Raw genomic sequence first — 27,216 nt, 5'->3', positions numbered from 1 at the left:
TTTGAAAGCTTTTTATTAAAAATTTTTGTGAGTCAGTCTGATGAAAAAGTGACATTTTTGGTGTTTTTTTTATTTTCTTAACGCCGTTAGCCGTAAGGAATAAATAACGGACCAGTTTTATAAAGTGGGTCGTTCTGGATACGGTGTTAACAATTGTGGGGGTTTTTGGGTTTTTTTTTTTCACAAACACTGCTTTTTGAGTGGCAAAATGACTTTTTGTGATTTGGGTGTGCTTTTTTGGGTGTGTTTTTTACATATTTTATTTTACTTTTTCACTTTTCTTTGTACTTCGTCCCACTGTGGGACATTTTTCGTGTACTGCAGTGCATGAGACGGTCAGTGAGTCACGGAGTGTGCTTGTGAGACCAGGCTTATAGCTAGATCTTACGGACCATCGTACCCTGGGGTCATCAGATGACCTCTAGGTACCATGATAACCATCGGTACCCGCAGTTTTCATTTTGTGGGTCCCATGGTTACAAAGGGGATCTTGCAACCCCCTTACAACCAGTTAAATAGCTCTGTTGCGATTGACAGCAGTATTTGAGGGGTTAATTTGCCCGATCAGTTACAAAAGCGGCCAGGGCCGATTATAGCAGGGTGTCAGCTGTCGCATACAGCCGACGGGCAGCGCTACAATCTTATTCCCAATCGCCGTTTTAAAACAAATCAGGAATAAGGCCCCTTTACAACTGCCGTTCTAATACGTATCGGCAGTCGTTAAGGGGTTAAAGTTTCAGCTGTTTTCAAGACATATCCACCTAAATTTACCCCTGAAATAAAGCACAGTGTCACGAAAAACCCTTTATATGGCCTATTCAGAAATGCTAAAACTGGCAGTGACAGGAAAAGGTTAACTGCCACAAATTGTAGGACATTTTCCTGTGCGATTATACCACGTTTCTTTTAGAATTGTCACTTTTGTTCCGGTAGGAACAGTGATTCAGACAGAACGTGAAGGTTTCCTTTTGCCTTATGCTTTAATAAATCTTTATTTTTATTATAGGATTACTTGCATACATATTTGCGCACAAACGGAGGTATTCAAAATCAAGAGATCTTGTTGGTACATCATTTACAGAGAGCAAATTACATACCAGCTTTGCGGCTAAACCAGTCACTGAACAATTATCACCTAGTAAGTCCTCTGTTTCATTTTAAAGAGTATCATGAATATATATGTAAGTAATAACAATAAGTGAAAGTGATTCCATAGTTCTGTCTTTTAAGGACTGGAAGGGCTATCTCTCCTTTTCAAAAATAGTTTCTCTGACTGTTCTGTCTGAACACTGAGATGGTGAGGTGCCAGCGCCGAATACATGCCTTATAATGCCCCTTTTAAATACAGTATATAGATGCTTGCAGCTTCACCCCCAGTTGGAGGTGTCTGTTTTCAGGAAACATAGGAAAGGGTTCTTTACAGTCAGAGCAGTCAGACTGTGGAATGCCCGACCACAAGAGGTAGTAATGGCAGACACTATAACAGCTTTTATACAAGGCTGGATGATTTCCTTGATACACGTAACTTTGTGGGTTATAGTTAATTTAGTGACAAAATGTACAATTGGTGGAAGAAGGTTGATGGACCTAGGTCTTTTTTGCAACCTATGTAATTATGTAAAATATCTTTTTATTTTGTGTTTCACACATTTTTTTAACATCATTAAAAAAGATTTTCTTTTTTTAATTGTTGGCTTGGCATATTATCCCCCATTACAGAGCAAATCTATCGCATCAATGCATTGTAAAGCTCATCTCGATCTGGTCTGGCTCCTTCCTGACACTAATTGGTCATATAATCGCTGGGATCAAAGTGTAATGGGAGATTACGGCTTCCTAAATGGCATACATCCCTGACTTGAGTAAGAAATCAGTCCAATGTTGAAACATGTAGCCTTGTATTCCTTTAATAATTTCTGTTGATGACTTTACCTGCCTGTCATACTCTGCAACGCTCGTATCACCCCTTTTTTTCATTTAATTTATAAACTTTTTGTTTGATCTGTATACATTGCTTTTTTCAGCAATGTTTACAGCGATCGTGTAATTTCTGCCTTCTTTACGGGCAGTTCTCCATTCCTGCTGCTGCACATCTCCATGCAGCTGCTGATTCTGCAAGGATGTTCCAAAACTAAATTGCAGAGTCATATGCAGACCTCACAGACAATTTTGGCAATCAGCAGGTTATTAATTATGTAATAATTGTTGGCTAAAGCAATCCCCCATAGTCATTTTGCTATGTAAAGATTACGTTGCATTTCGTGAGGAGAGTATCTGAAAAATGTGTTCAGCTATGGATGTATTTTTATACTTTTTCTTTTCTGTGCAGAATGATTTTGACAGATGCCAGCTGGAAAGAGGAGCTGCCAGAAACTCTATAGTGGATCACTATGTCAAAATACTCCCAAGTGTGCAGCAAACTCTGGCCAGATCCTATCCTTCTATTGTTTGGAAGAAAGGTAACTGAAAGTTGTAGCTTTCGGCTGTATGTAATATCTTATTAACTTCACCTTCATTAATTTTGAGGGGACAGATATTGGAATTGCTTTGGCATTTGCTGGAAATTCATAGTTTTCAAGTCAGATGAACTTGAGGTTACTTTGCTTACTTTCTATTACAGCTGTTTAAAAAACATTTAAAGGGATACTGTCACGTTTAATAATGGTACAAACCTGGCAATATAGCGTTAATCTGCAAGTTAGGCTGGGCAGGACTTAAAGGAGTTGCCCACTGCTTTAACATTGATGCCCTATCCATAGGATAGGGCATGAATGTATGATCGGCCAGGGTCCCGCCCGCGGCATCCCCACCGACCAGCTGTTATCGGTGCAGTGGCCGCCGGCCGGAAGTCCTTGCCTGCGGTGCTTGGCTGTCTGTCTGTAGTGGCCGCCGCTTGTAACTGCACATCCTCCTCCCATTCATCGGGAGGCCGATGTTCAGTTACAAGCGGCGGGCACTGCAGGTAGAGACTTCCGGCTGGCGACACCTGACACCGATAACAGCCGATCGGCAGGGGTGCCGCGTGCGGGACCCCAGCCAATCATACATTGATGCTCTATCCTACGGATAGGGCATCAATGTAAAGTAGTGGATAACCCCTTTAAAGCTACTTTGTTCTGAAAGTGCAGCTTCTTAGAGAAAATGAACTATATTACTCCAGGGAGTCGCTGACTTTAAGCCATACAGACAGGTGTGCCCGGCCAGTCACCGCTCACAGCACTTTGACTGACATCTGGCTCTGCACTGATGCACATAAGTAATATAAAGCCTCAAATGTTCCACCCCTCGCTCCAGGTCTGATCTGAGCTCTGTAAGAAATGACCGATCAATACACCACATGGGTCTGTTAGGGGCACCGACGTGTGACGTACAAATAAAAACAATATGCATGTGTCAGAGATGACTAATGGAAGTACCAAATGTAAATGTATAATGTACAGGTAAGAGCAATGCGTATTCAGTGAAAAGAAAGCGATATATAGTGGGACTGCGCGTATGACCTTCATCTCCAGCTTGATAAATAGTGTTCAATTCTTATGTGCAAAAGTTCTGCCCATAGACCAATGTGTAAATGCCAAGACAGGAACATTATGGATTGTCGTCTGCCTATTAATACTAAAATAAATGCATAAAATAAACAGAAATGTAGTATCAACATATACTAGGAGATGGTAAGGAAGAAATACTAGGCTGCAGCCAGAAGCACGGGTCCTGTGTGACGGCCCGTAAATAGTCATAAATAGATGGTACTGTCGCACTGATTGGAGGTAGCAGAGAATAGAAAAGAGGAGCACGCAAAACAGAAAGTAATATCTAGAATTTATATTAAACAAATTTCACAATGGAAATTAACTTGGACAATAAAATAATATTCCTAAGGAGACAAGCTATATATGATATTTAGGCAAAGCGTTAATAAATATAATGTTTCTCTGTTTAACGTCCATTTGCATGGTAAGAAATGCTGCTGCTATTGGAAACGTGCCTGCTATGCCGCTAAATAGCTCATAGTCTGTAAGAATGAATACACGGTGCTTAGTAAAAGCATACAGTTAGTGGGGCTGGTCCCTTGATTAGAGGCGTGAATTCCTGGTAAGTAAAAAGTGCGGGGTGTCTACTTCCCTGTACGTACTCCGAAGCCCACAGTTACCTGCTGTCAGGTCCTGGGCCATACAGTAAAGCAGGGAGCTGTAATCTCCTAAGTGGTATGTAGAGCCAGGGCACTCCGTCCGGTAGCATCCCTGGTAACCACACGGGCGGAAGGAGCTGGTGACGTCATAGCTGCTGACTATGGTGTCCTATGAAGGCCAGAAAAGAGGCTTCATTATTCATCATTCTTCAGATGATTTGTCAGTGTAGATGAAATAGTATTAAAGGAGTTTTCCAGGCTAAAAAGAATTCTGCAGTCTGTGACTGCACATTGCCGAATTGTGATAAGTTTACAATGTGCACACTGCCACAATTTCCCTTTCAATTGGGTATTTATACAATTTGCATAGTTGCAGCCGGTTTGACTCTCTCGGCCACTACTCTCAATGAAGTTGGCACATGACCACCCACTCTTGTTTAGAATATAGGAGAATTGTTAATTTGTGCTGATTGCACTCAGTCATGATTCGGCAGTCTTCAGTTACATGGTGACGGCAGACAGTTCTAGCGGGCAGCAGAGTTGTCACCGGATAGCGGCCTGTAATGTCTGTAGGTTTGACTACTCTACCATTGTTAAAATACAAATACATATCCAAAATATTCAACACTAAGCAACAGTTTCTTGTTTATTCTAGTGACAAGACCCAAACCTTTATCTACTGTTGCAAAACCGGCTCCCTCAGGGAGTGTGATTACCGAAGCTGACTTTATCCGTAACGTGCTGCTGAAAATAAAGGAAGTGTCTGCAGCTAGTGAGAGTAGAGACTTCTCTCCTTATAAAAGGTAAGAAATGTGCCTGGGCTTTCATCTGAGAATCCATTTATGGTACTCCCATTCCTACACAGTACTTAAGCTCTTCTATGTTTGAACCAATGTATCTTTTGTGGCACAGTGACATTAAAATGCTTTTGGTAGGAGACCATTTCTGTAGAGTTCTGTAGCTGTAGTCAAGAGACTTGTCTTGTTCTGCTTAGTCATGTAAAACTCAAATGGTATAAATTAATAGAATAGTGAGACATTAAAGGGTTGTCTGATATAGAAATATCATTTAAGTATGTTTCTCTTATGAAGTGCTCTTGGTCCCCTGACTGCAGCAGTCAGCCTGGACTGGACATGTAATGTGCTGGAAAGTGAGTATGCCTTTTTTTTTTAAATACATATTTTAAGTGCATACATGCATTGCAAATATATATTTTTCCAATACCGGACAACCCCTTTAACTGACTTGTTTAAAACAAAAGTGGTTGCCCATTAAAAGACTCCTTTATTGCTGGCCCCATAAATTAAAAAATTCTCTACTTCCTGGATCTGCATTGCTCCTAGATTGTGTACTCCGCCAGTGTCTTGATGAACAATAATGTCTCATGACTCATGTAAGCCACTGATTGACTACAATCTTCATAATTACATCTTTGCAAAAAGTTTATTTGCCTCAGGATAGAAATGTGAAGGCTGCTGTCAGTCTGCAGCCACCGATTGACTGCGGCAGTCATGTGACCTCAGGAGACATGAAGATGAGTGTCCGTCCTGCTTCGTGTGTGCTCAAGTAGGATTCTACCCTAAATATTTATATAGCAACATTGATTCCATGGTGCTGTACATGAGAAGGGGTTACATGCAAAATACATATCACTTACAGTAAAGAAGCTAACAATGATAGACTGATACAGGAGGAAGAGGGCCCTGCCCTTGCGGCTTACATTCGACAGGATGATGGGGAAGGAGACAGTAGGTTGAGGGGTTGCAGTAGCTCTGGTGTTGGTGAGGTGGCAGCAAGGTCATGGCAGCCTGTAAGCTTTCTTGAAAAGATGGGTTTTCAGGTTCTGTCTGAAGGATCCGAATGTGATGGCTAATCAAACGTGTTGGGGCCAGATTTCCAGAGGATGGGGAATATTGGGGACAAGTCTTTTAGGCGATTGGGTGAAAAACTAATGAGTGTGGAGGAGAGAAGGTGGTCTTGGGAGGACTGGAGTTTACGTGAGGGAAGATATCGGGATATTAGTTTGGAGATGTACGGAGGAGAAAGGTTATGGATGCCTTTGTAGGTCAGTGTTAGTAGAAGTTTGAACTGGATATGCTGGGGAATTGGGAGCCAGTAAAGGGACTTGCAAAGAGGGGAAGCAGAAGAGTAGCGAGGAGAGAGATAAACTAGTCAGGCAGCAGAGTTAAGGATGGACTGGAGAGGTACAAGAGTGTTAGCAGGTAGGCCACAGAGGAGGATGTTGCAGTAGTTGAGGCGGGCGATGATGGGGTATGCACAAGCATGTAGTAGATTGAGGGTTTAGGAAAGGACGGATTCTGGAAATATTTTTAAGCTGGAGGCGACAGGAGGTGGTGAGAGCTTGGATGTGCTGTTTGAAGGATAGGGCAGATTCAAGGGTTACTCTGAGGCAGCGGATTTCCGGTACGGGGGGAAGCTTGATGTAGTTTATTACTACAGATAGATCAGGTGGGGAAGATATGTGAGATGGAGGAAAGATAATGAGTTCAGATTTATCCACATTAAGCTTGAAGCGAGAGGAGGAGGATATGGCAAATAGATACTCAGGGATTCTGGACAGCAGAGGTGGATCTGAGTGTCGTCAGCATGCAGATGCTACTGGAAGCCATGGGAATTTGAGTGGTCTCCAGCCAAGGGTATAGATGGAGAAGAGTAGGGGTCCTAGGACAGAGCCTTGAGGGACTTCAACAGAGTGAGGGCCGGATGAGGAGGTAGAGTGGGAGATTCTAAATGTGTGGTTGGAAAGGTATGAGGTGAGGTCAAGGTCTTTGATGCCAAAGGAAGAGAGGATTTGTAGTAGATGGCAGTGGTCAACTGTGTCGAAGGCAGATGACAAATCAAGGAGGAGTATTGATAATTGTCTGTTAGCTTTGGCTATAAGTAAGTTAGTGATTTTGGTCAGGGCCGTTTCAGTAGAAAGGTGAGGACAGAAGCCAGATTGTAGGTCGTCGAAGAGAGTTAGATGAGAGGAAAGTTCAGCGTGAACTGCTGTTCAAGGAGTTTGGAGGCGAATGGGAGCAGCAATATGGAGCGATAGCTGGACTTAGCAGTTGGGTCGAGCAATGTTTATTTGAGGATAGACGTGATTGTGGCATGTTTGAAAGCAGAGGGGAAGGTAGCAGATGTTAGTGATAGGTTGAAGAGATGGGTTAGGGATGGAATAAGTGTGGTGGTGAGGTTGGGGAGGAGGTGGAATGCGATGGGGTAAAGTGCACAAGTAGTGAGGTGTGATTTGGAGAGGAGATGAGGAAGTTCACCTTCATTGATGATCGAGAGGGTGGTTATGGCATAAGGGCATTAGTCTGGTATGCAAAGGAGTTTGTGGTGGTCGAACAATAAAGACTTGCCTTGTTTGGTCAATCTTATTTTTGCAGTGTGTGGCAAAGTCCTCAGCAGCGATTAGGGAGGTCGGAGGGGACAGTGCTGGGCGGAGGAGGGGAGTTAAGTGTTGAATAACTGTTTGGGTTTGTAGAATAAGGAAGATACAAGGGATGTAAAGTGGGCCTGTTTAGCAGAGGTGAGGGCTGATTTGAGTGCAAGTGTTGCGTGTTTGAATGCAGTGAAGTCCTCTTTCGAATGTGTTTTCCTCCAACACCGCTCCGCAACCCTGGACACTTGCCGAATCTTTTTAGTGAGGTTATTGTGTCAGGGTTTTCTTTTGATTTGTCGCACTCTGCCATGCACGAGTAGGGCGACCGCGACAATAGCTGATGTGAGAGTGGCATTGTAGAAAGCAGTGGCGCTGACTGTGTCGTGGAGTGAAGATATGGATGCTAGTGGTAGAATAGAGTCAGAGTGTGTGAGTGTCTAGATGTGCGAGGTTTCTGCGGGGGGTGTTATGGTTGCTGGACATGGCTGACAGGTGAAGAGGACAGGGATGAGAACGTGAGTAGATGGTGGCCAGATAAGGGGAGAGGGGAGGTTGTGAGGTTAGATAGGGAGCAGAGTCGAGTGAAGATGAGGTCTAGTGTGTGTCCGTCTGTGTGGGTGGCTCAGGAGGACCAAGTCCAAAAGATGAAGTAAGCGACAGGAGTTTGGAGACTGCTGACTGGCGGGTGTCGGTGGGGATGTTGAAGTTACCCATGATGATGGTGGGAATGTCAGCAGAGAAAAAGTGAAGAAGCCAGGTGGAGAATTGTTCAATAAAGGCAGTGGCAGGGCCGGGAGGTCGGTATATGACGGCCACTTGGAGGTTGGAAAGAGAGTAGATGCGGACAGTGTGGACTTTAAAAGAAGGGAGGTTTAGGGACTGTAGAGGTGATATTGGGTTGAAGGTCCAGTTGGTAGAAAGAAGACCCACTCCTCCACCATGCCTGTTACCAGGGTGAGGAGTATGGGTGAAGTGGAGGCTGCTGTAGCACAGCGCAGCAGGGGAGGCAGTGTCGGAGGGTGTCAGCCCAGGAAGGATAGATTGCGAGAGTTAAAGAGGTCATGAATCACATGGAGCTTATTGTAGACAGAGCAGGCATTCCAGAGTGCTCCAGAGAGGGGGAGCAGGGGGGTGGACGTTGAGACGTGTTTAATGTAGGAGAGATTGCGGAAGTTCATATTAGGTAGGCAGCGATATGAGGGGGCATAAGAGGGAGGTAGCAGCTGTGTGGGGGTCCAGGATTGGGAGATATGTCGCCAGCAGTGAGGACAAGCAGAGTGCAAGAAAGCAGGTGAAAGGAAAGAGGCCGGCTTGTTTTATGTTTTAGTAGGCGAGATCTGAGGTTGAGGAGCAGGTCTGCAGATGAGGTCAGGTGGGAGGTAAGAGGGATTGAGAGATTATTATTTGGATAGAGGATGCTGGGGTTTGGGGATAGCAAAGGAGTGAGGATTAGTGGAACAAAAACTGTAAGGGTATATACAAGCATGGTGGTAGAGTAAGTGTGGGGGAAAAAGAAAAGCGAAGTACATTTAGTGAACAGTGTTACAAAGAACTTGGCACTCCAGGGTAAATGCTGATGAACTATACTTTTTATTTAGAAAAGCTATCCACTGTAAAAAAAAATAAAATTGACACTTCAGTCTAAAATTAGACATTTATCAATACTGAAAGATACAAAAGAAAACAAAATAATCAAAAATTTAACAATTTAGGCATAACAAGTATAAGTATAAACCTGGTATGCATGAGATACAAAGGAATGTAAGAACATAATTCCCAATTGGCTTTGGGATGCGGTAGAATAATAATTAAAAAGTACATTACTATTACATACTATCGCCCAGTGGTAGCTCAGTAGACTATTAAATAGGGAGGCAGAGTATTTTAATAGCATGGTAGGGTATAAATCCCATAAATTATAGTGTATCATGTACAGTGGGTACGGAAAGTATTCAGACCCCTTTAAATTTTTCACTTTGTTTCATTGCAGCCATTTGGTAAATTCTAAAAAGTAAATTTTTTTTCTCATTAAAGTACTCTGCACAACATCTTGACTGAAAAAAATAGAAATGTAGAATTTTTTGCAAATTTATTAAAGAAAAATTGAAATATCACATGGTGATAAGTATTCAGACCCTTTGCTCATTTAAGTCGCATGCTGTCCATTTCCTTGTGATCCTCCTTGAGATGGTTCTACTCCTTAATTGGAGTCCAGCTGTGTTTAATTAAACTGATAGGACTTGATTTGGATAGGCACACGCCTGTCTATATAAGACCTCACAGCTCACAGTGCATGTCAGACCAAATGAGAATCATGAGCTCAAAGGAACTACCCAAGGAGCTCAAAAACAGAATTGTGGCAAGTCACAGATCTGGCCAAGGTTACAAAAGAATTTCTGCATTACTCAAGGTTCCTTAGAGTACAGTGGTTTCCATAATCCTTAAATGGAAGAAGTTTGGGACCACCAGAAGTCTTCCTAGACCTGGCCGTCCAGCCATACTGAGCAATCATGGGAGAAGAGCCATGGTGAGAGAGGTAAAGAATAACCCCAAGATCACTGTGGCTGAGCTCCAGAGATGCAGTAGGAAGATGGGAGAAAGTTCCACAAAGTCAACTATCACTGCAGCCCTCCACCAGTCGGACCTTTATGGCAGAGTGGCCCGACGGAAGCCTCTCCTCAGTGCAAGACATAGGAAAGCCTGCATAGAGTTTGCTCGAAAACCCATGAAAGACTCCCAGGCTATGAGAAATAAGATTCTCTGGTCTGATGAGATGAAGATAGCACTTTTTGGTGATAATTCTAAGCGGTACGTGTGGAGAAAACCAGACATTGCTCATCACCTGCCCAATACAATCCCAACAGTGAAACATGGTGGTGGCAGCATCATGCTTTGGGGGTGTTTTTCAGCTGCAGGGACAGGACGACTGGTTGCAATTAAAGGAAACATGAATGCGGCCAAGTACAGAGAGATCCTGGATGAAAACCTCTTCCATAGTGCTCTGGACCTCAGACTTGGCCGAAGGTTCACCTTCCAACAAGACAATGACCGTAAGAACACAGCTAAAATAACAAAGGAGTGGCTTCAGAACAACTCTGTGACCATTCTTGACTGGCCCAGCCAGAGCCCTGACCTAAACCCAATTGAGCATCTCTGGGGAGACCTGAAAATGGTTGTCCACCAACGTTCACCATCCAAGCTGACGGAACTGGAGAGGATCTGCAAGGAAGAATGGCAGAGGATCCCCAAATCCAGGTGTGAAAACTTGTTGCATCATTCCCAAGAAGACTTATGGCTGTACTAGCTCAAAAGGGTGCTTCTACTGAATACTGAGCAAAGGGTCTGAATACTTATGACCATGAGATATTTCAGTTTTTCTTGTAGAAATTTTTGCAAATTTATTAATTTCTGATTTTTTTTTCCGTCAAGATGGGGTGCAGAGAGTACTTTTAACCCCTTAATAACATCTGACGTACTAATACGCGTCTGTGCCCTGGGACTTAAGAGCCAGACCCGTATTAGTACGTCATGGCGATCGCGCGCGCACACAGGTTGTGCGGGCGCGATCGCCGCCGGGTGTCAGCTGATTGTCACAGCTGACACCCGGTACTATGTGCAGGGAGCGGTCCTGCACCGCTCCCAGCACATTAACCCCCGCGATGCTGCGATCGAAGTCGATCGCGGCATTGCGGGGGCAAGGGGAGGTGATCGGCGATACTCACCTCCTCTTCCGGCTTCCAGCGCAGTCTGCAAAGGCTTCCCGGGTGTTGCCATGACGACCCAATGTCGTCATGACAACATCCGGGTTACCAGAGAGCAGGAAGATTGCTTGGGCATGCGCAGTGCATCTCCAAGCAATCTTCACACTGTGCACTTCTGACAGCCTTCATGGCATAGGGATGGTGCTTCATTCCTGTGCCATGCAGGCGATCAGAAAAAAAAAAGTGAAAGTCCCAGAGTGGGACAAAGTAATAAAGTGTATAAACTGTGTGAAAGTGGAAAAAAAAAAAAAAAAAAATGTGCAAAAATATTATAAAAAAAATAATACACCAAAAATAAAAATATAATGTACCCATCAATAAATATTATTATAAAAAAAAAAAAAAAACATTAAAAGTACACATATTTGGTATCGCCACGTCCGGAACAACCTGACCTATAAAACTGTCCCACTAGTTAACCCCTTCAGTGAACACGGTAAAAAAACGAAGCAAAAAACAATGCTTTATCACCATACCGCCAAACAAAAAGTGGAATAACACGCGATCAAAAAGACGCATATAAATAAAAATGATACCGCTGAAAACGTCATCTCGTCCCGCAAAAAACAAGCCGCCATACAGCTCCATCAGCCAAAAAATAAAAAAGTTATAGCTCTCAGAATAAAGCTATGCTAAAAAAGATTTTTTTCTATAAAATAGCTTTTATTGTGTATAAGCGCCAAAACATAGAAAAATGATACAAATGTGGTACCGCTGTAAACGTACTGACCCGAAGAATAAAGCTACCTCATCAATTTTACCACACGCGGAACAGAATAAAAAAAAAAAAAAAAAAAAACAATTCCTGAATTGTTGGTTTTTGTTTATTCTGCCTCCCAAAAATCGGAATAGAAAGCGATCAAAAAATGTCACGTGCCTGAAAATGGCACCAATAACAACGTCAAGTCATCCCGCAAAAAACGAGCCGTCACATGACTGTCTGCCAAAATCTGGAAAAATTATAGCTCTCAAAATATGGCGATGCAAAAACTAGATTTTACAAAAAATGCGTCTTTTAGTGTGTGACAGCTGTCAGTCATAAAAACCCCATATGATTCTGGTATTGCTGTAATCACACCGACCCGAAGAATAAAGTCGTCTAATCACTTATACCGCACAAGGAACGGCGTCAAAAATAAACTCTAGGGTTAGGGCTGGGTTTGGGGCTAGGGTTGTGCTGGGGCTAGGGTTGTGCTGGGGCTGGGATTTTTTTCAAAAGTAAGAAAAAAAGATGACGATATGGCGACTAGTGTTGAGAGCAAGTGCTCGCTACTTGAGTTTGCATCGGGTGCTCTGGTATGCATTGAGTATCGTGGGTATTTGAGTGACATGCTCGAGTCTCTGCCCCATATGCTTCGCTGCCAAAAAACTTTACGGGGATTGCCTGCCATGCACGAGCGATCCCCGCATGTTTTTTTTGGGTGTCTAATAACCGTGAAACATGCGGAGCAGGGACTCGAGCATGTCACTCGAGCACACGCTGTACATGGTGCATACCTGAGTACCCGATGCAAACTCAAGTAGCGAGCACTTGCGCTCAAGAATAATGACAACTTATTCGATATGATGACCTAATGTAAACAAATTCTGTGCCGTACCTCTGGGTTCAAAAAGTTCACTATACACCTTAATAAAATCCTTGAGGGGTATAGTTTCCAAAATGGGGACACTTGTGGGGGAGCTCCACTGTTTAGGCACATCACGGGCTCTCCAAACGCGACATGGTGTCCGGTAACAAATTGAATGGAAAATCGGCTCAAATTGTTAGCGGACGCCATGTTGCGTTTGGAGAGCCACTGTGTGCCCAAACATTGGAGCTCCCCCACAAGTGACCCCATTTTGGAAACTAGACCCCCCCCAAGGCACCTATCTAGATGCATAGTGAGCACTTGGAACCCCTAGGTGCTTCACAAATTGATTCGTAAAAATGAAAAAGTGAAAAAAAAAACACTTTTTCATTTTTATGAATCAATTTGTGAAGCACCTGGGGTTTCAAGTGCTCACTATGAATCTAGATAGGTGCCTTGGGGGGTCTAGTTTCCAAAATGGGGTCACTTGTGGGGGAGCTCCAGAGTTTGGGCACACAGGGGCTCTCCAAACGCAACATGGCGTCCGCTAATTATTCAAGCAAATTTTACAATCAAAAAGTCAAATGGCGCTCCTTCCCTTCCGAGCCCTGCCGTGCGCCCAAACAGTGTTTTTTCCCCAAATATTGGGTATCTGCGTGCCCAGGGGAAATTGCACAACAAATTTTGGGGTCCATTTTTTCTTGTTACCCCTGTGAAAATAAAAAAAATTGGGTCTAAAGTAACATTTTTGTGAAAAAAGTTAAATGTTCATTTTTTTCTTCCACATTCAAAAAATTCCTGTGAAGCACCTGAAGGGTTAATAAAGTTCTTGAATGTGGTTTTGAGCACCTTGAGGGGTGCAGTTTTTAGAATGGTGTCACTTTTGGGTATTTTCTGTCATAAAGACCTCTCCAAGTGACTTCAAATGTGATGTGGTCCCTAAAAAAATGGTTTTGTAAATTTTGTTGGAAAAATGAGAAATCGCTGGTCAACTTTTAACCCTTATAGCTCCCTAACAAAAAAAAATTTTGGTTCCAAAATTGTGCTGATGTAAAGTAGACATGTGGGAAATGTTATTTATTAACTCTTTTGTGTGACATATCGCTCTGATTTCAGGGCTTAAAAATTCAAATTTTGAAAATTGCAAAATTTTCAAAATTTTCGCCAAATTTCTGTTTTTTTCACAAATAAACGCAAGTGATGTCGAAGAAATTTTTCCACAATCATGAAGTACAATATGTCACAAAAAAACAATCTCAGAATCAGGGGGATCCGTTGAAGCGTTCCAGAGTAATTACCTCATAAAGTGACAGTGGTCAGAATTGTAAAAATTGGCCCGGTCATTAACGTGCAAACCACCCGCGGGGCTTAAGGGGTTAATGAGAGAAAAAAAAAATTTACTTTTTAGAATTTACCAAATGGCTGCAATGAAACAGAGTGAAAAATGTAAAGGGGTCTGAATACTTTCCGTACCCACTGTAGATTAATGTTTTTGTAGCTTGCTATGAGCTATGCCAGTCACATCATCCAGAAACAGAGCATATATAGAACAACCAGAATTCCCAGAAACACATGAATCAAAGAATAAGTTGGAATCGCATCTGAATATCATCCTCTGAGAAACAAAACAACGGAAACTCCCTTGATCTGGTCTTTGTACGGCTTTGTTCAATCCCCTACCTAGATAACTCCCCTCTTCCCCTCTCTGATCATAACAGTCTCTCCTTCACACTCACAAATCCTTGCCCACCCCAGCACACTCCTACCTATCACACATTCAGAAATTTACAAGCCATTAACCCTCATAGACTCCCTTCACTCATCACTGTCCCCAATCTCCTCTTTTTCCTGTCCTTATCTGGCTGTAAATCACTACAATGACACTCTCAGAAGCACCCTGGACCAACAAGCGCCCCTCACCCTCAGAACCTCTAAACACAAAGTAAAACAGCCCTGGCTGACACCGCAAACCCGATTTCTCCAGCGATGCTCTAGGAATGCTGAACGCCTATGGAGGAAAACTCGCACACTAGAAAACTTTATCCACTATGAATTTGTTAAAAACCTATAACTCTTCATGTTGCCAAACAGACATACTTCACCACCCTGATCTCTTCACTATCCAACAACCCAAAAAAAATCTTCGACACCTATCACTCCCTCCTCAGTCCTAAAGTGCTGGCCCCTATCACAGACATTTGTGCTGACGACCTGGCCTCCTACTTCGCAGAGAACATTTATCAGGAAATCAGCTCCCAGCCACCATGTTCCGTGACTCCCATCCCTCCCCACATCTCCTCTAGATCAGGGTTCCCCAACTCCAGTCCTCAAGGCCCACCAACAGGTCATGTTTTCAGGATTTCCTTAGTATTGCACAGGTGATGGAATTATTGCCTGTGCAGGTGATGGAATTATCACCTGTGTAATACTAAGGAAATCCTGAAAACATGACCTGTTGGTGGGCCTTGAGGACTGGAGTTGGGGAACCCTGCTCTAGATCACTCTCCACATTTGACCCAGTCACAGAAGAAGTAGTCTCCAGGCTCCTCTCTTCTTCTCATGCCAGTCCATGCACCCTATTCTCTCTCGCCTACTCCAGTCTCTCTCTTCAGTCATCACTACTCGCCTAACTAAAATCTTCAACCTCTCCCTCTCATCTGGTAACTTCCCCTTCTCCTTCAAACATGTCATCATTACTCCATTATTAAAAGAGCCCTCTCTTGACCCTTCCTGCACAAACTACTACAGACCAGTCTCCAATCTCCCCTTTATCTCTAAACTCTTGGAGCGCCTGGTCTACTCCCGCCTTACCCTTTACCTCTCCATTCACTCTCTTCTAGACCCATCACAGACCGGCTTCTGCCCTCTACATTCTACAGAAACTGCACTCCTCAAAGTAACCAATGAACCTTCTGACAGCAAAACGTAACGGTGACTACTCTCTGCTCATTCTTCTTGACTTTTCTGCAGCTTTCGACACCGTTGACCACCACCTCCTCTCTATGCTCCACTGAATTGGCTTAAAAAAAACACTGCTTTCTCCTGGTTCTCCTCTTATCTATCTGACCGCTCTTTGTGTATCATTCGCTGGCTCCACTTCTTCCCCCCCTTCCTCTTGCTTTTTGGGTTCCTCAGGGTTCAGTCCTTGGCCCACTTCTCTTCTCTCTCTACACTGCCCCAATTGGAAAGACCTTCAGCAAATTTGGCTTTCAGTAACATCTTTATCCTGATGACACACAACTATACACCTCATCCTGTCTGTCCACAGTTTCCAACATCATGTTCGCTCTTTATCTGAAACTCAACCTTTCTAAAACTGAACAACTTCTACTCCCACTTTTTACTCACCTCCCTAAATCTGACATATCCCTCTCCGTGTGTGGCACCACAATGACGCTGAGCCAGCAGACGCGCTGTCTGGGCGTTGTGTTTGACACCAATCTTTCCTTCACCTTCCATATACAATTTCTTGCCCGGTCTTGTCGCTTGCACCTGAAGAACATCTTTAGAATCCGCCCCTTTCTCTCCTTGGAAACCACAAAAACCCTCACTTTTGCCCTGATCCACTCCCGCCTTGACTTCTGTAATTCTCTATTAATTGGCCCCCCCCTCACTCAACTTTCCCCTCTCCAGTCCATCCTTAATGCTGCAGCCAGGGTCATCTATCTGGCTAATCGTTACTCAGATTCTTCCGCTCTATGCCAGTCATTGCACTGGCTGCCTATACATTATAGGATCCAATTTAAATTGCTTATTCTCACCCGCAAAGCTCTACACAGTGCAGCACCCCCCTACATCTCCTCCCTCATTTCTGTTTATCAGCTTACTCGTTCTCTACGCTCCGCAAGCGACCATCGACTAACATCCGCACTAATCCATACGTCCCACTCCCGGCTCCAAGACTTCTCCCAAGCTGCACCTATTCTTTGGAATGCTCTACCCCAAGAAATTAGGACGAGCCACAACTTACACGGTTTTAGGTGCTTCCTAAAAACACACCTGTTTAGGGTGGCCTATCTCGTTCCCTTATCAAAGTGTTTTTATATTTTTATAGCCCATTCATTATTTCTCCAAACATAAGTCTCCACCGAACCCAAAAGCTCTACAGATTCTGGCTGGTGACGAGCTCATGCAGCCTTTATCTATCGCTCATCCCCTCAAGATGGCTGGACGATTATTGTGAATAGGCCCCTGCACTTTGTGTCACCCCTCACCTCATTGTAGATTGTAAGCTCTTACGAGCAGGGTCATTATTATTTTTGCTTTAATTATTGTATTATGTTTAGCTATGTTACTTATGACTGTTGTGTGTGAACCTCTGAATTGTAAAGCGCTGCAGAATAGGTTGGCGCTATATAAGTAAAGATTATTATTATTTACTAGATTGCAGGACTGAGAGAAAAGACATAGCACAAGGTCTGTGGCAACAGCGCTGAGGAATGGCATAACTTTCAGTGCGTAGAGCGCAAAGTGTTATCTGCTGCTTTATCTAGAAAGCTGATAATGTGGGCCGCGCCATGTTTAAGGCGTGTGACCTCTAATGACATGTGACGTTGCGCTCCAGCACAACACGTGTCGCCTTAATGGAGCATTAGGTGGAGATCATGTGACCAGAGGTGACATATCACTATGTCTCAAGTGGTCACTTAAGAAGATGCCCCCTGCAGTGAGATCCTCCCACAGGAGAGAATGGAGAATATTTTCCTGGCATGTGTATGTGGATATGGATATGTGGAATGAGTTGTGTAGGGGAAGCAATGAAAAGATAGAATGCCAAGGTAAAATAAAGCCGAGAAAATACCAGAAGGTAAAAGAAAGGGAGTAGAAAAATAAGCGGAAATAATAATAAAATAGAAATAGAAAAAAAAGATTTTTTCCTTTTGTGCAGCACCATTCTGGGACCATTTAATAGTGGGTTGTCCATTCATGAAAAAACTCTTTAATTACTTTTCCATTCCATAACCCTATTAGAGATGGAAATAGCTGAATGTGATTTTTCTGCTCTTCAGTTTGACAGATGAAAGCCCAAGTCCAGTTTCTCAAGATGCCAAAATGGAAATATCTGATGCTTTTGTTGGTAAACCAATATTGAAAACTAGAAGAGACTCCAGGTTAGTGGTACATTTTTTTTCCATGCTGCTGCCTACTGTGCTTTTGGATTGGTTTGTACACACAGAAGGGCTCCCCGTCCGTAATCAGTTATGTCCTGTGTGGACCAACCTTGTTAATTGTTATAGCATTTTTTTATCATGTGTAATTGTGATGCCTTTTATAAACCTAGTTGTTTGTATGTTACAGGCTGTTGGACTCTCCCGTCCACCCTGTCCTGGCAGAACCCTCCTTTGGCACAGATTTTGCAAATGTCCGTTACAAAACACCTTGCAGATCTTTCCTGCTGACTTCCAGCCCTGTCCAATCAAGTCTTCTCAAATCTACACCGATAAAAAACCTTTCCAAAGCATCGGAGTTTAGCTTGCTGCAGACACCTCTGGTGGTAAAGGTAAGGGTTCAGCATCATACATTTTAGTTTGTTTAGCAAAGGATTGAGATGCATCGCACAATAGCTTTATGCTCTACTCCATTAATTACTCGGGCTTTGAGTCCTAACATTTGTTCTACGGTCTGTTCATTTGTTGATGCTGCTCATCAAATTTTATTGTAGTAACGTTTTTTTTGTGCGTTTCTCTCTAGAAGGCAAAAGCCTTGATGGCAAGCACAAGGGCTTCTGACTATATTGCACGCACTCGCCAATCTGTTCTGAGGTCCAGTACACACACAACTCCTTTGGCCTCTCCTTCAGTTTCCCCTGGAAGATCAATTGCACCTCCTTTACGGTCCAGACAACTAAAAATCTCTTTTATGGAGCAAATTAGCAAGAAATTTAGTAAAGGGGTAAGTCTCGCATTATGCATAGTGGTCTGATTTGATGTGGGCATGCTTAACGTAAGTATATTACACTGTTTTTAACATTTATGAATTGAGCACCTTTTTATGTCATGTTAAAAAAAAAATTGTGTTCGTTAACACCTTAAATAGTTTTCCTCTAGTTCTTTTTTTGTCGCATCATTTTTTTTTAATACTAAGCAATATTTTACTAACAGATTTTGTCAACTGAGCAAGAAGAGCCCAGAATTTCTCCTGTTCTGAAGTCTGGTCGAGACACTATGTGGGCAGAAAGAGTGGCTATGCTTACCGAAAATGATGCCAATACAGACAATGATGAAATGGATGAATCTTCATCTGGAATTCAAGATGGAAGCCCAAGCAAAATGGAGGCTAGCCAAGACGCAAGCAATGTGTCTGCAAGGTCTAACCAGACAACACTAGAGTATCATGATGCTCCAACACCTGAGGACAAGGTGGTTTCAACAACTGTGAATTCTTCAGGTAGTGAACAGCAGCCACATGCTGAGCTGGACCGTGTGCTAGTAACTGGAGATGTCCACCACCCAATTGTGGAAGCCCTGGAGACACCAGAGAAAGGTATGTCACATCCATGATGTCCTGTGTGTGCTCATGTTTGATTGCAGGTAGAGAAGCGCATAAAATACTCACACACCATTGTATAGAGGCGGCAGAGATTGACATGTGGCTTTGGAGGAAATCTTTACCATAATTAGCAATGTAATTATATCTCCTCTGCCACATTTATGCCTATGAGGTTGTTCATATCAAGGTGTGAGACCCGCAGATAACTTGTGCATTATGGTCTGCGCTCAGACCAAGTTTCAAGAACCTCTGCATGAGCATTAAATAAGACTAAGAATTAATTTAGAGTCCCCCTCTTTTTTTTTGTGCACAAAAAAAGCCAGACTACATCAGTTTGTTTCAATTCTCATCCATTTAGAGCACATGGATCCGAGGGTTCACTTTTATTTTGTATGGATCCATTTAGGGGACGAATTTGATGTACAAATTAGATCAGAAGCAGACATGTTTCTATTCGTATATTTGTCTTCAATTTTTTTTTGCAGGCAATCGGTCCACAAAAAAATTGATGTCAGCATGCTCATCGACTACAATGGGTGTTATGCTTACTCACGGTCAGAGCGGCTGCATCACTAGATGAGGCGCGGCCTCGCTGCATACAAGTGTATGAAGCAAGGCTGCGCCCACTGGACAGCTGCGTCACTAGACGAGGCGCGGCTTCGCTCCATACAAGTGTATGAAGCAAGGCTGCACCCACTGGACAGCTGCGTCACTAGACGAGGAGCGGCTTCGCTCCATACAAGTGTATGAAGCAAGGCTGCGCCCACTGGACAGCTGCGTCACTAGACGAGGCGCGGCTTCGCTCCATACAAGTGTATGAAGCAAGGCTGCACCCACTGGAAGACTGCGTCACTAGACGAGGCGCGGCTTCGCTCCATACAAGTGTATGAAGCAAGGCTGCGCCCACTGGACAGCTGCGTCACTAGACGAGGCACAGCCTCACTCCATATAAGTGTATGAAGCAAGGCTGCGCCCACTGAACGGCTGCGTCACTAGACGAGGCACAGCCTCACTCCATATAAGTGTATGAAGCAAGGCTGCGCCCACTGGACGGCTGCGTCACTACACGAGGCGCAGCTTTGCTCCATACAAGTGTATGAAGCAAGGCTGCGTCCACTGGACAGCTGCGTCACTAGATGAGGCGCGGCCTCGCTGCATACAAGTGTATGAAGCAAGGCTGCGCCCACTGGACTGCTGCGTCACGAGATGAGGCGCGGCCTCGCTCCATACAAGTGTATGAAGCAAGGCTGCGCCCACTGGACGGCTGCGTCACTACACGAGGCGCGGCCTCGCTCCATACAAGTGTATGAAGCAAGGCTGCGCCCACTGGACAGCTGCGTCACTAGACGAGGCGCGGCTTCGCTCCATACAAGTGTATGAAGCAAGGCTGCACCCACTGGAAGACTGCGTCACTAGACGAGGCGCGGCTTCGCTCCATACAAGTGTATGAAGCAAGGCTGCGCCCACTGGACAGCTGCGTCACTAGACGAGGCGCGGCTTCGCTCCATACAAGTGTATGAAGCAAGGCTGCACCCACTGGAAGACTGCGTCACTAGACGAGGCGCGGCTTCGCTCCATACAAGTGTATGAAGCAAGGCTGCGCCCACTGGACAGCTGCGTCACTAGACGAGGCGCGGCTTCGCTCCATACAAGTGTATGAAGCAAGGCTGCACCCACTGGAAGACTGCGTCACTAGACGAGGCGCGGCTTCGCTCCATACAAGTGTATGAAGCAAGGCTGCGCCCACTGGACAGCTGCGTCACTAGACGAGGAGCGGCTTCGCTCCATACAAGTGTATGAAGCAAGGCTGCGCCCACTGGACAGCTGCGTCACTAGACGAGGCGCGGCTTCGCTCCATACAAGTGTATGAAGCAAGGCTGCACCCACTGGAAGACTGCGTCACTAGACGAGGAGCGGCTTCGCTCCATACAAGTGTATGAAGCAAGGCTGCGCCCACTGGACAGCTGCGTCACTAGACGAGGCGCGGCTTCGCTCCATACAAGTGTATGAAGCAAGGCTGCACCCACTGGAAGACTGCGTCACTAGACGAGGCGCGGCTTCGCTCCATACAAGTGTATGAAGCAAGGCTGTGCCCACTGGACAGCTGCGTCACTAGACGAGGCACAGCCTCACTCCATATAAGTGTATGAAACAAGGCTGCGCCCACTGGACGGCTGCGTCACTAGACGAGGCGCGGCTTCGCTCCATACAAGTGTATGAAGCAAGGCTGCGCCCACTGGACAGCTGCGTCACTAGACGAGGCGCAGCTTCGCTCCATACAAGTGTATGAAGCAAGGCTGCGTCCACTGGACAGCTGCGTCACTAGATGAGGCGCGGCCTCGCTGCATACAAGTGTATGAAGCAAGGCTGCGCCCACTGGACTGCTGCGTCACGAGATGAGGCGCGGCCTCGCTCCATACAAGTGTATGAAGCAAGGCTGCGCCCACTGGACGGCTGCGTCACTACACGAGGCGCGGCCTCGCTCCATACAAGTGTATGAAGCAAGGCTGCGCCCACTGGACAGCTGCGTCACTACACGAGGCGCAGCTTCGCTCCATACAAGTGTATGAAGCAAGGCTGCGCTCACTGGACGGCTGCGTCACTAGATGTATGGAGCTGAATAAATATGGAGTATGGAGTAAGTATGGAGCTGAAGAATAAAGCTGCCTTATCAATTTTACCACACCCAGAGTAGAATAAAAAAAAATTAAAAAAAAAAACAATTCCTGAATTGTTGGTTTTTGTTTATTCTGCCTCCCAAAAGCTGGAATAGAAAGCGATCAAAAAATGGCACGTGCCTGAAAATGGTACCAATTAAAAAACGTCAACTCATCCCGCAAAAGGCAAGCAGTCACATGACTGCCGACCAAAATATGGAAAAATTATAGCTCTCAAAATATGGCGATGCAAAAACTAGATTTTACAAAATGTGTCTTTTAGTGTGTGACAGCTGTCAATCATAAAAACCCGATATGATTCTGGTATCTCTGTAGTCGCACCGACCCAAAGAATAAAGTCGTCTAATCACTTATACCGCACTAGGAACGGCGTGAAAAATAAACGCTGGGGTTGGGGTTGAGGTTAGGGTTGTGCTAATGTTAGGGTTGGTTTTTTTTTTTTTTCAAAAGAAAAAAAAAATGACGATATGGCAACTAGTGTTGAACGCAAGTGGTCGCTACTTGAGTTTGCATTGGGTGCTCGGGTATGCATTGAGTATCGCGGGTGCTCGAGTCTCCGCCCCACATACTTCGTGGCCAAAAAAACCTTGTGGGGATTGCCTGCCATGCACGAGCGATCCCAGCATGTTTTTTTGGGGGTGTCTAATAACCGTGAAACATGCGGGCAGAGACTCGAGCATTTCACTTGAGCACCCGTGATACATGGTGCATACCCGAGTACCCGATGCAAACTCAAGCAGCGAGCCCTTGCGCTCAAGACTAATGACAACTTATTCAATATGATGACCTAATGTCATCAAATTCTGTCTCGTACCTCTGGGTTCAAAATGTTCACTATACCCCTTGATAAAATCCTTGAGGAGTGTAGTTTCCCAAATGGTGTCACTTGTGGGGGTTTCCACTATTTAGGCACATCAGGGGCTCTCCAAACGCGACATGGGGTCCGCTCTCGATTCCAGACGATTTTGCGTTCAAAAAGTCACACAGTGCTCCTTCCCTTCTGAACTCTGCCGTGCGCCCAAACACTGTATTTTCCCCACATATGGGGTATTGGTGTACTCAGGAGAAATTGCACAAAAGTTTTTGGGGTCCATTTTCTCCTCTTACCCTTGTGAAAATAAAAAAATTGGGGCTAAAACATCCTTTTTGTGGAAAAAGTTTGATTTTTTTATTTTCATGGCTCCATGTTATAAACTTCTGTAAAGGACTTGGGGATTCAAGGTGCTCACCACACATCTAGATAAGTTCCCTGAGGGGTCTAGTTTCCAAAATGGTGTCACTTGTGGGGGGTTTCCACTATTTAGGCACATCAGGGGCACATCCGCTAATTATTCAAGCTAATTTTACAATCAAAAAGTCAAATGGCGCTCCTTCCCTTCCGAACCCTGCCGCGCGCCCAAACGGTGGTTTTCCCCCACATATGGGGTATCTGCTAACTCAGGAGAAATTGCACAACAAACTGCATAGTGCAATTTCTTCTGTTACCCTTATGAAAATGCAAAAATTGGGGCTGAAAAACATTTTTGTGGGAAAAATGTGAAAATTTTATTTTTACGGCTCAATGTTATAAACTTCTGTGAAGTACCTGGGGGTTCAAGGTGCTCACCACACATCTAGATAAGTTCCCTGAGGGGTCTAGTTTCCAAAATGGTGTCACTTGTGGGGGGTTTCCACTGTTTAGGCACATCAGGGGCTCTCCAAATGCAACATGGCATCCACTAATTATTCAAGCAAATTTTACATTCAAAAAGTCAAATGGCGCTCCTTCCCTTCCGAACCCTGCCGTGCGCCCAAACAGTGGTTTTTCCCCACATATGGGGTATCTGCTTACTCAGGAGAAACTGCACAACAAATTTTGGGGTCCATTTTTTCCTGTTACCCCTGCGAAAATAAAAAAAAATTGGGTCTAACCAATTTTTTTTTTTCAACCACATTCCAAAAATTCCTGTGAAGCACTTGAAGGGTTAATAAAGTTCTTGAATGTGGTTTTGAGCACCTTGAGGGGTGCAGTTTTTAGAATGGTGTCACTTTTGGGTATTTTCTGTCATAAAGACCCCTCAAAGTGACTTTAAATATGATGTGGTCCCTAAAAAAATGATTTTGTCAATTTTGTTGGAAAAATGAGAAATCGCTGGTCAACTTTTAACCCTTATAGCTCCCCAATAAAAAAAATTTTGGTTCCAAAATTGTGCTGATGTAAAGTAGACATGTGGGAAATGTTATTTATTAACTATTTTGTGTGACCTATCGCTCTGATTTAAGGGCATAAAAATTCAAATTTTGAAAACTGCTAAATTTTCAAAATTTTTGCCAAATTTCCATTTTTTTCACAAATAAACGCAAGTGATATCGAAGAATTTTTACCACTATCATGAAGTACAATATGTCACGAAAAAACAATCTCAGAATCAGTGGGATCCGTTGAAGCGTTCCAGAGTAATTACCTCATAAAGTGACAGTGGTCAGAATTGTAAAAATTGGCCTGGTGATTAATGTGCAAACCACCTTGGGTTGTAAAGGGGTTAAAGCCCTATTCACACTTTGCAGAGGAATGGTGTTGATTTGAGGACAGTCTTTGAGTAATGAAATGCACAGCATGTCCATTTTGTTGCCGATACTAAGCAGATATGCTGGGTCCTCTGTAAAATCAGCCTGTCAATACAATGTGGAAAGTGTGGCTGTGCATGATAAGACCATGTCATTTCCCCTTACACTTGCCATTTCTTGAATGCATGTGATCATATGCGAGCTGACCCTCAAAGAACACTAAAGCAAACCATTAGGGATATCCTGAATGGCTCGTCTGTCATGGTTGCACTGTAAAGATGGTCGTTTTAGAAGATTGATCAGCAATTTGTATTTATAAAATATGATGCATTCTCTGCTGTTATCTGTGGCCTAGTGTCAGCATAAATTTATGCGATGCAGATCTGCCATCGAAACACTTTTCAACTACAGCCAGCACCCAACAACATCCCCTCAAAAAATCCTAAACTTACTTGCATTTTTCTTAAGATATCTGCATTCAATCTTCAGCTGTCATAAAAAGGCATCAAAATGGAGTTTAATCTTAATGGGCTTTTCCAGCCATCTAGAACCTGAAGCGTATGGCCTATTTTATCTACAACTATCTATGCAGTGCAAACTCGATTCAGGGTTTATGTTCTACAACAGTCTTCCCCAAACTGAAGTGCTCAAGGCCCACCAACAGGTCACGTTTTCAGGATTTCATTAGTATTGCTCAGGTGATAATTACATTACCTGCACAGGCAGTAATTCCATCACCTGTGTAAGGGTATTTGCGCACGATGCGGATTTGAAGCTGAAATTTCCTGAGCGTTTTTGTCTCTCCTTGGCAGATAAATCGCATGCGGATTTTACATGCAGATTTTACATGCGTTTTTTCCCCTCACCCATGACAGCACACCTTGAGAGGGATCCGTCCCACCAAGGACAGGAAACTGTCTGAAATAAAAGGGCGGTACCTCTCCATCGCTTCAGTTGGTCTCCTGTCCTTGAAGGGAACCTGTCTGTGGAAGAAAAGAATGCTGTACCTGGGTCTGTTCCAGTGTGAAAGAGCGGGCACTGGCCTGTGCATCGGGTTCCAGGCTCCAGAAGCGCCGTCCATGGTTCCCTGGGGCCGTGTCCGAGCGTGCGCAGGCGGTGAGCAGGGCTCCGGTTCCCCGCAGACCACTGCGCCTTGGACGGCGCTTCTGAAGCCTGGAACCCGGTGCACAGGCCGGTGCCCACTCTTTTACACCGGAACAGATCCAGGTACAGCATTCTTTTCTTCCACAGACTGGTTCCCATCAAGAACAGGAAACCAACTGAAGCGAGAGAGAGGTACCTCCCTTTTATTTCAGACCGTTTCCTGTCCTTGGTGGGGCGGAACCCTCTCAAGGTGTGCTGTCATGGGTTCAGGAAAAACCGGCTACCGATAAGTAACCTTGGTGTTTTACATGCGTTTTTTACAACGTTTTTGTACTTCAAAAGCTAGTCACATTCACCCAGTCTTAATTAGCATTTCTATTCATGTAAATTATGCGGCTGCTGTGAGCTGGTATTTTTAGCCTGGGAAGGTGCCTGGTCCCTGGCCATTAAATAACAGCTCACTGCTGGTTCATTAGCCGCTACGTCCCTCCGATCAGCACTCAGCAGCACTTTGAATGCAGCATATTTTTGTTGCGTCCAAAACGCTGTGTTCTAATACCGCATTTTTGTTGTCTGTACATGTGAAACCACCGCATATAATGACACTACAATCGGTCAAAATAATAGTAAGGAAATCCTGAAAACATGATCTGCTGGTGGGCCTTAAGGACTGGAGTTGGGGAACCCTGTTCTACCAGATTGGAAATGAAAATGGTAAAATGGACAGGGGGTATCTGCACTTCTCAGTATTAACAGCTTGTATGTATTTGAATGGCGGCCCTTTTTTTGAAAAAAAAAAATAAAAATTATATATATTTCTTTTCTTCAGCTGTGATTAGTATTCATGATAGTGAAGAAATTGAGAGTACCCATTCTGAAAATCTTGGTCAAGAAAAGAAAGCGCATGAATCTGAGCTGCAAATTATGGAGGAGAATGTTCTAATTGTTAAGGAAATTCCTTCTATCGCACCCCTATTTTCTCACTTTGCGGAGATTCAGGTAATGATGGTTACCACAGTTTGCTTCTAAGCTTACTGTAGAAGTGTGAGAAAAAGTTAGGCTTCGATGCATTGTCTATCTTTTTTGTTGTTGTTTTTTTTTATGTAAAATTTGTTTCTAACAGGGTTTTTTTGTTCATTTTTTATTAAACAAAACCATTTTACCTAGAGCTTTCCGTTTGTATTACAGCCAGGTATGTCATTCTTTTAAACACAATGGTGTTTGAGAGAACAATTAGTTTGAAGAGCCAGTCAGGGACCACAAGGAGAGACCTGACTAGTACGACGCCATGCCCCAGCCGACTTCTCCTTGCGCTGCTCTCGTCGATTGAACTTTCCCATCTGTGTGCCTTTCAATCAACTAAACCAGTAGGAGGAGAAGCCGGCTCTGAAATGTCAGAGCAGTTACTGGAAGAACATACCTGACTGCAATCATAGAGCCCGATTCACTGGTGACCGCTTCCCTTTAAACACTATAATATTTAAATAAAATCAAACCTTACCGCTGTGGTTTAACCTACAACGACCTTGTATTCATATAATGCTAGCTT

At 44.0% G+C, this 27,216-nt stretch overlaps 1 protein-coding gene across 1 annotated transcript in view; it reads left to right on the top strand.

Moving 5' to 3' along the window:
- LOC141273763 (protein ELYS-like) overlaps positions 1-27,216 on the top strand; it is a 112,975-nt gene that overhangs the window by 66,924 nt on the left and 18,835 nt on the right. Inside the window, exons 23-30 of the mRNA XM_073686101.1 lie at positions 1,007-1,138; positions 2,330-2,459; positions 4,785-4,932; positions 17,859-17,960; positions 18,148-18,349; positions 18,541-18,741; positions 18,951-19,332; positions 26,497-26,666. Coding sequence (XP_073542202.1) covers positions 1,007-1,138; positions 2,330-2,459; positions 4,785-4,932; positions 17,859-17,960; positions 18,148-18,349; positions 18,541-18,741; positions 18,951-19,332; positions 26,497-26,666 — 1,467 coding nt within the window. The remainder of the gene's footprint in view (positions 1-1,006; positions 1,139-2,329; positions 2,460-4,784; positions 4,933-17,858; positions 17,961-18,147; positions 18,350-18,540; positions 18,742-18,950; positions 19,333-26,496; positions 26,667-27,216) is intronic.

The sequence above is a fragment of the Phyllobates terribilis genome, unplaced genomic scaffold (assembly GCF_046119375.1).
Source record: "Phyllobates terribilis strain yellow unplaced genomic scaffold, ASM4611937v1 Scaffold_5__5_contigs__length_657084704, whole genome shotgun sequence".
NCBI classification, from domain to species: Eukaryota; Metazoa; Chordata; class Amphibia; order Anura; family Dendrobatidae; genus Phyllobates; species Phyllobates terribilis.
The sequence above is the reverse complement of the archived record's forward strand: the minus strand, read 5'-3'. Positions and strand labels throughout refer to the sequence as shown.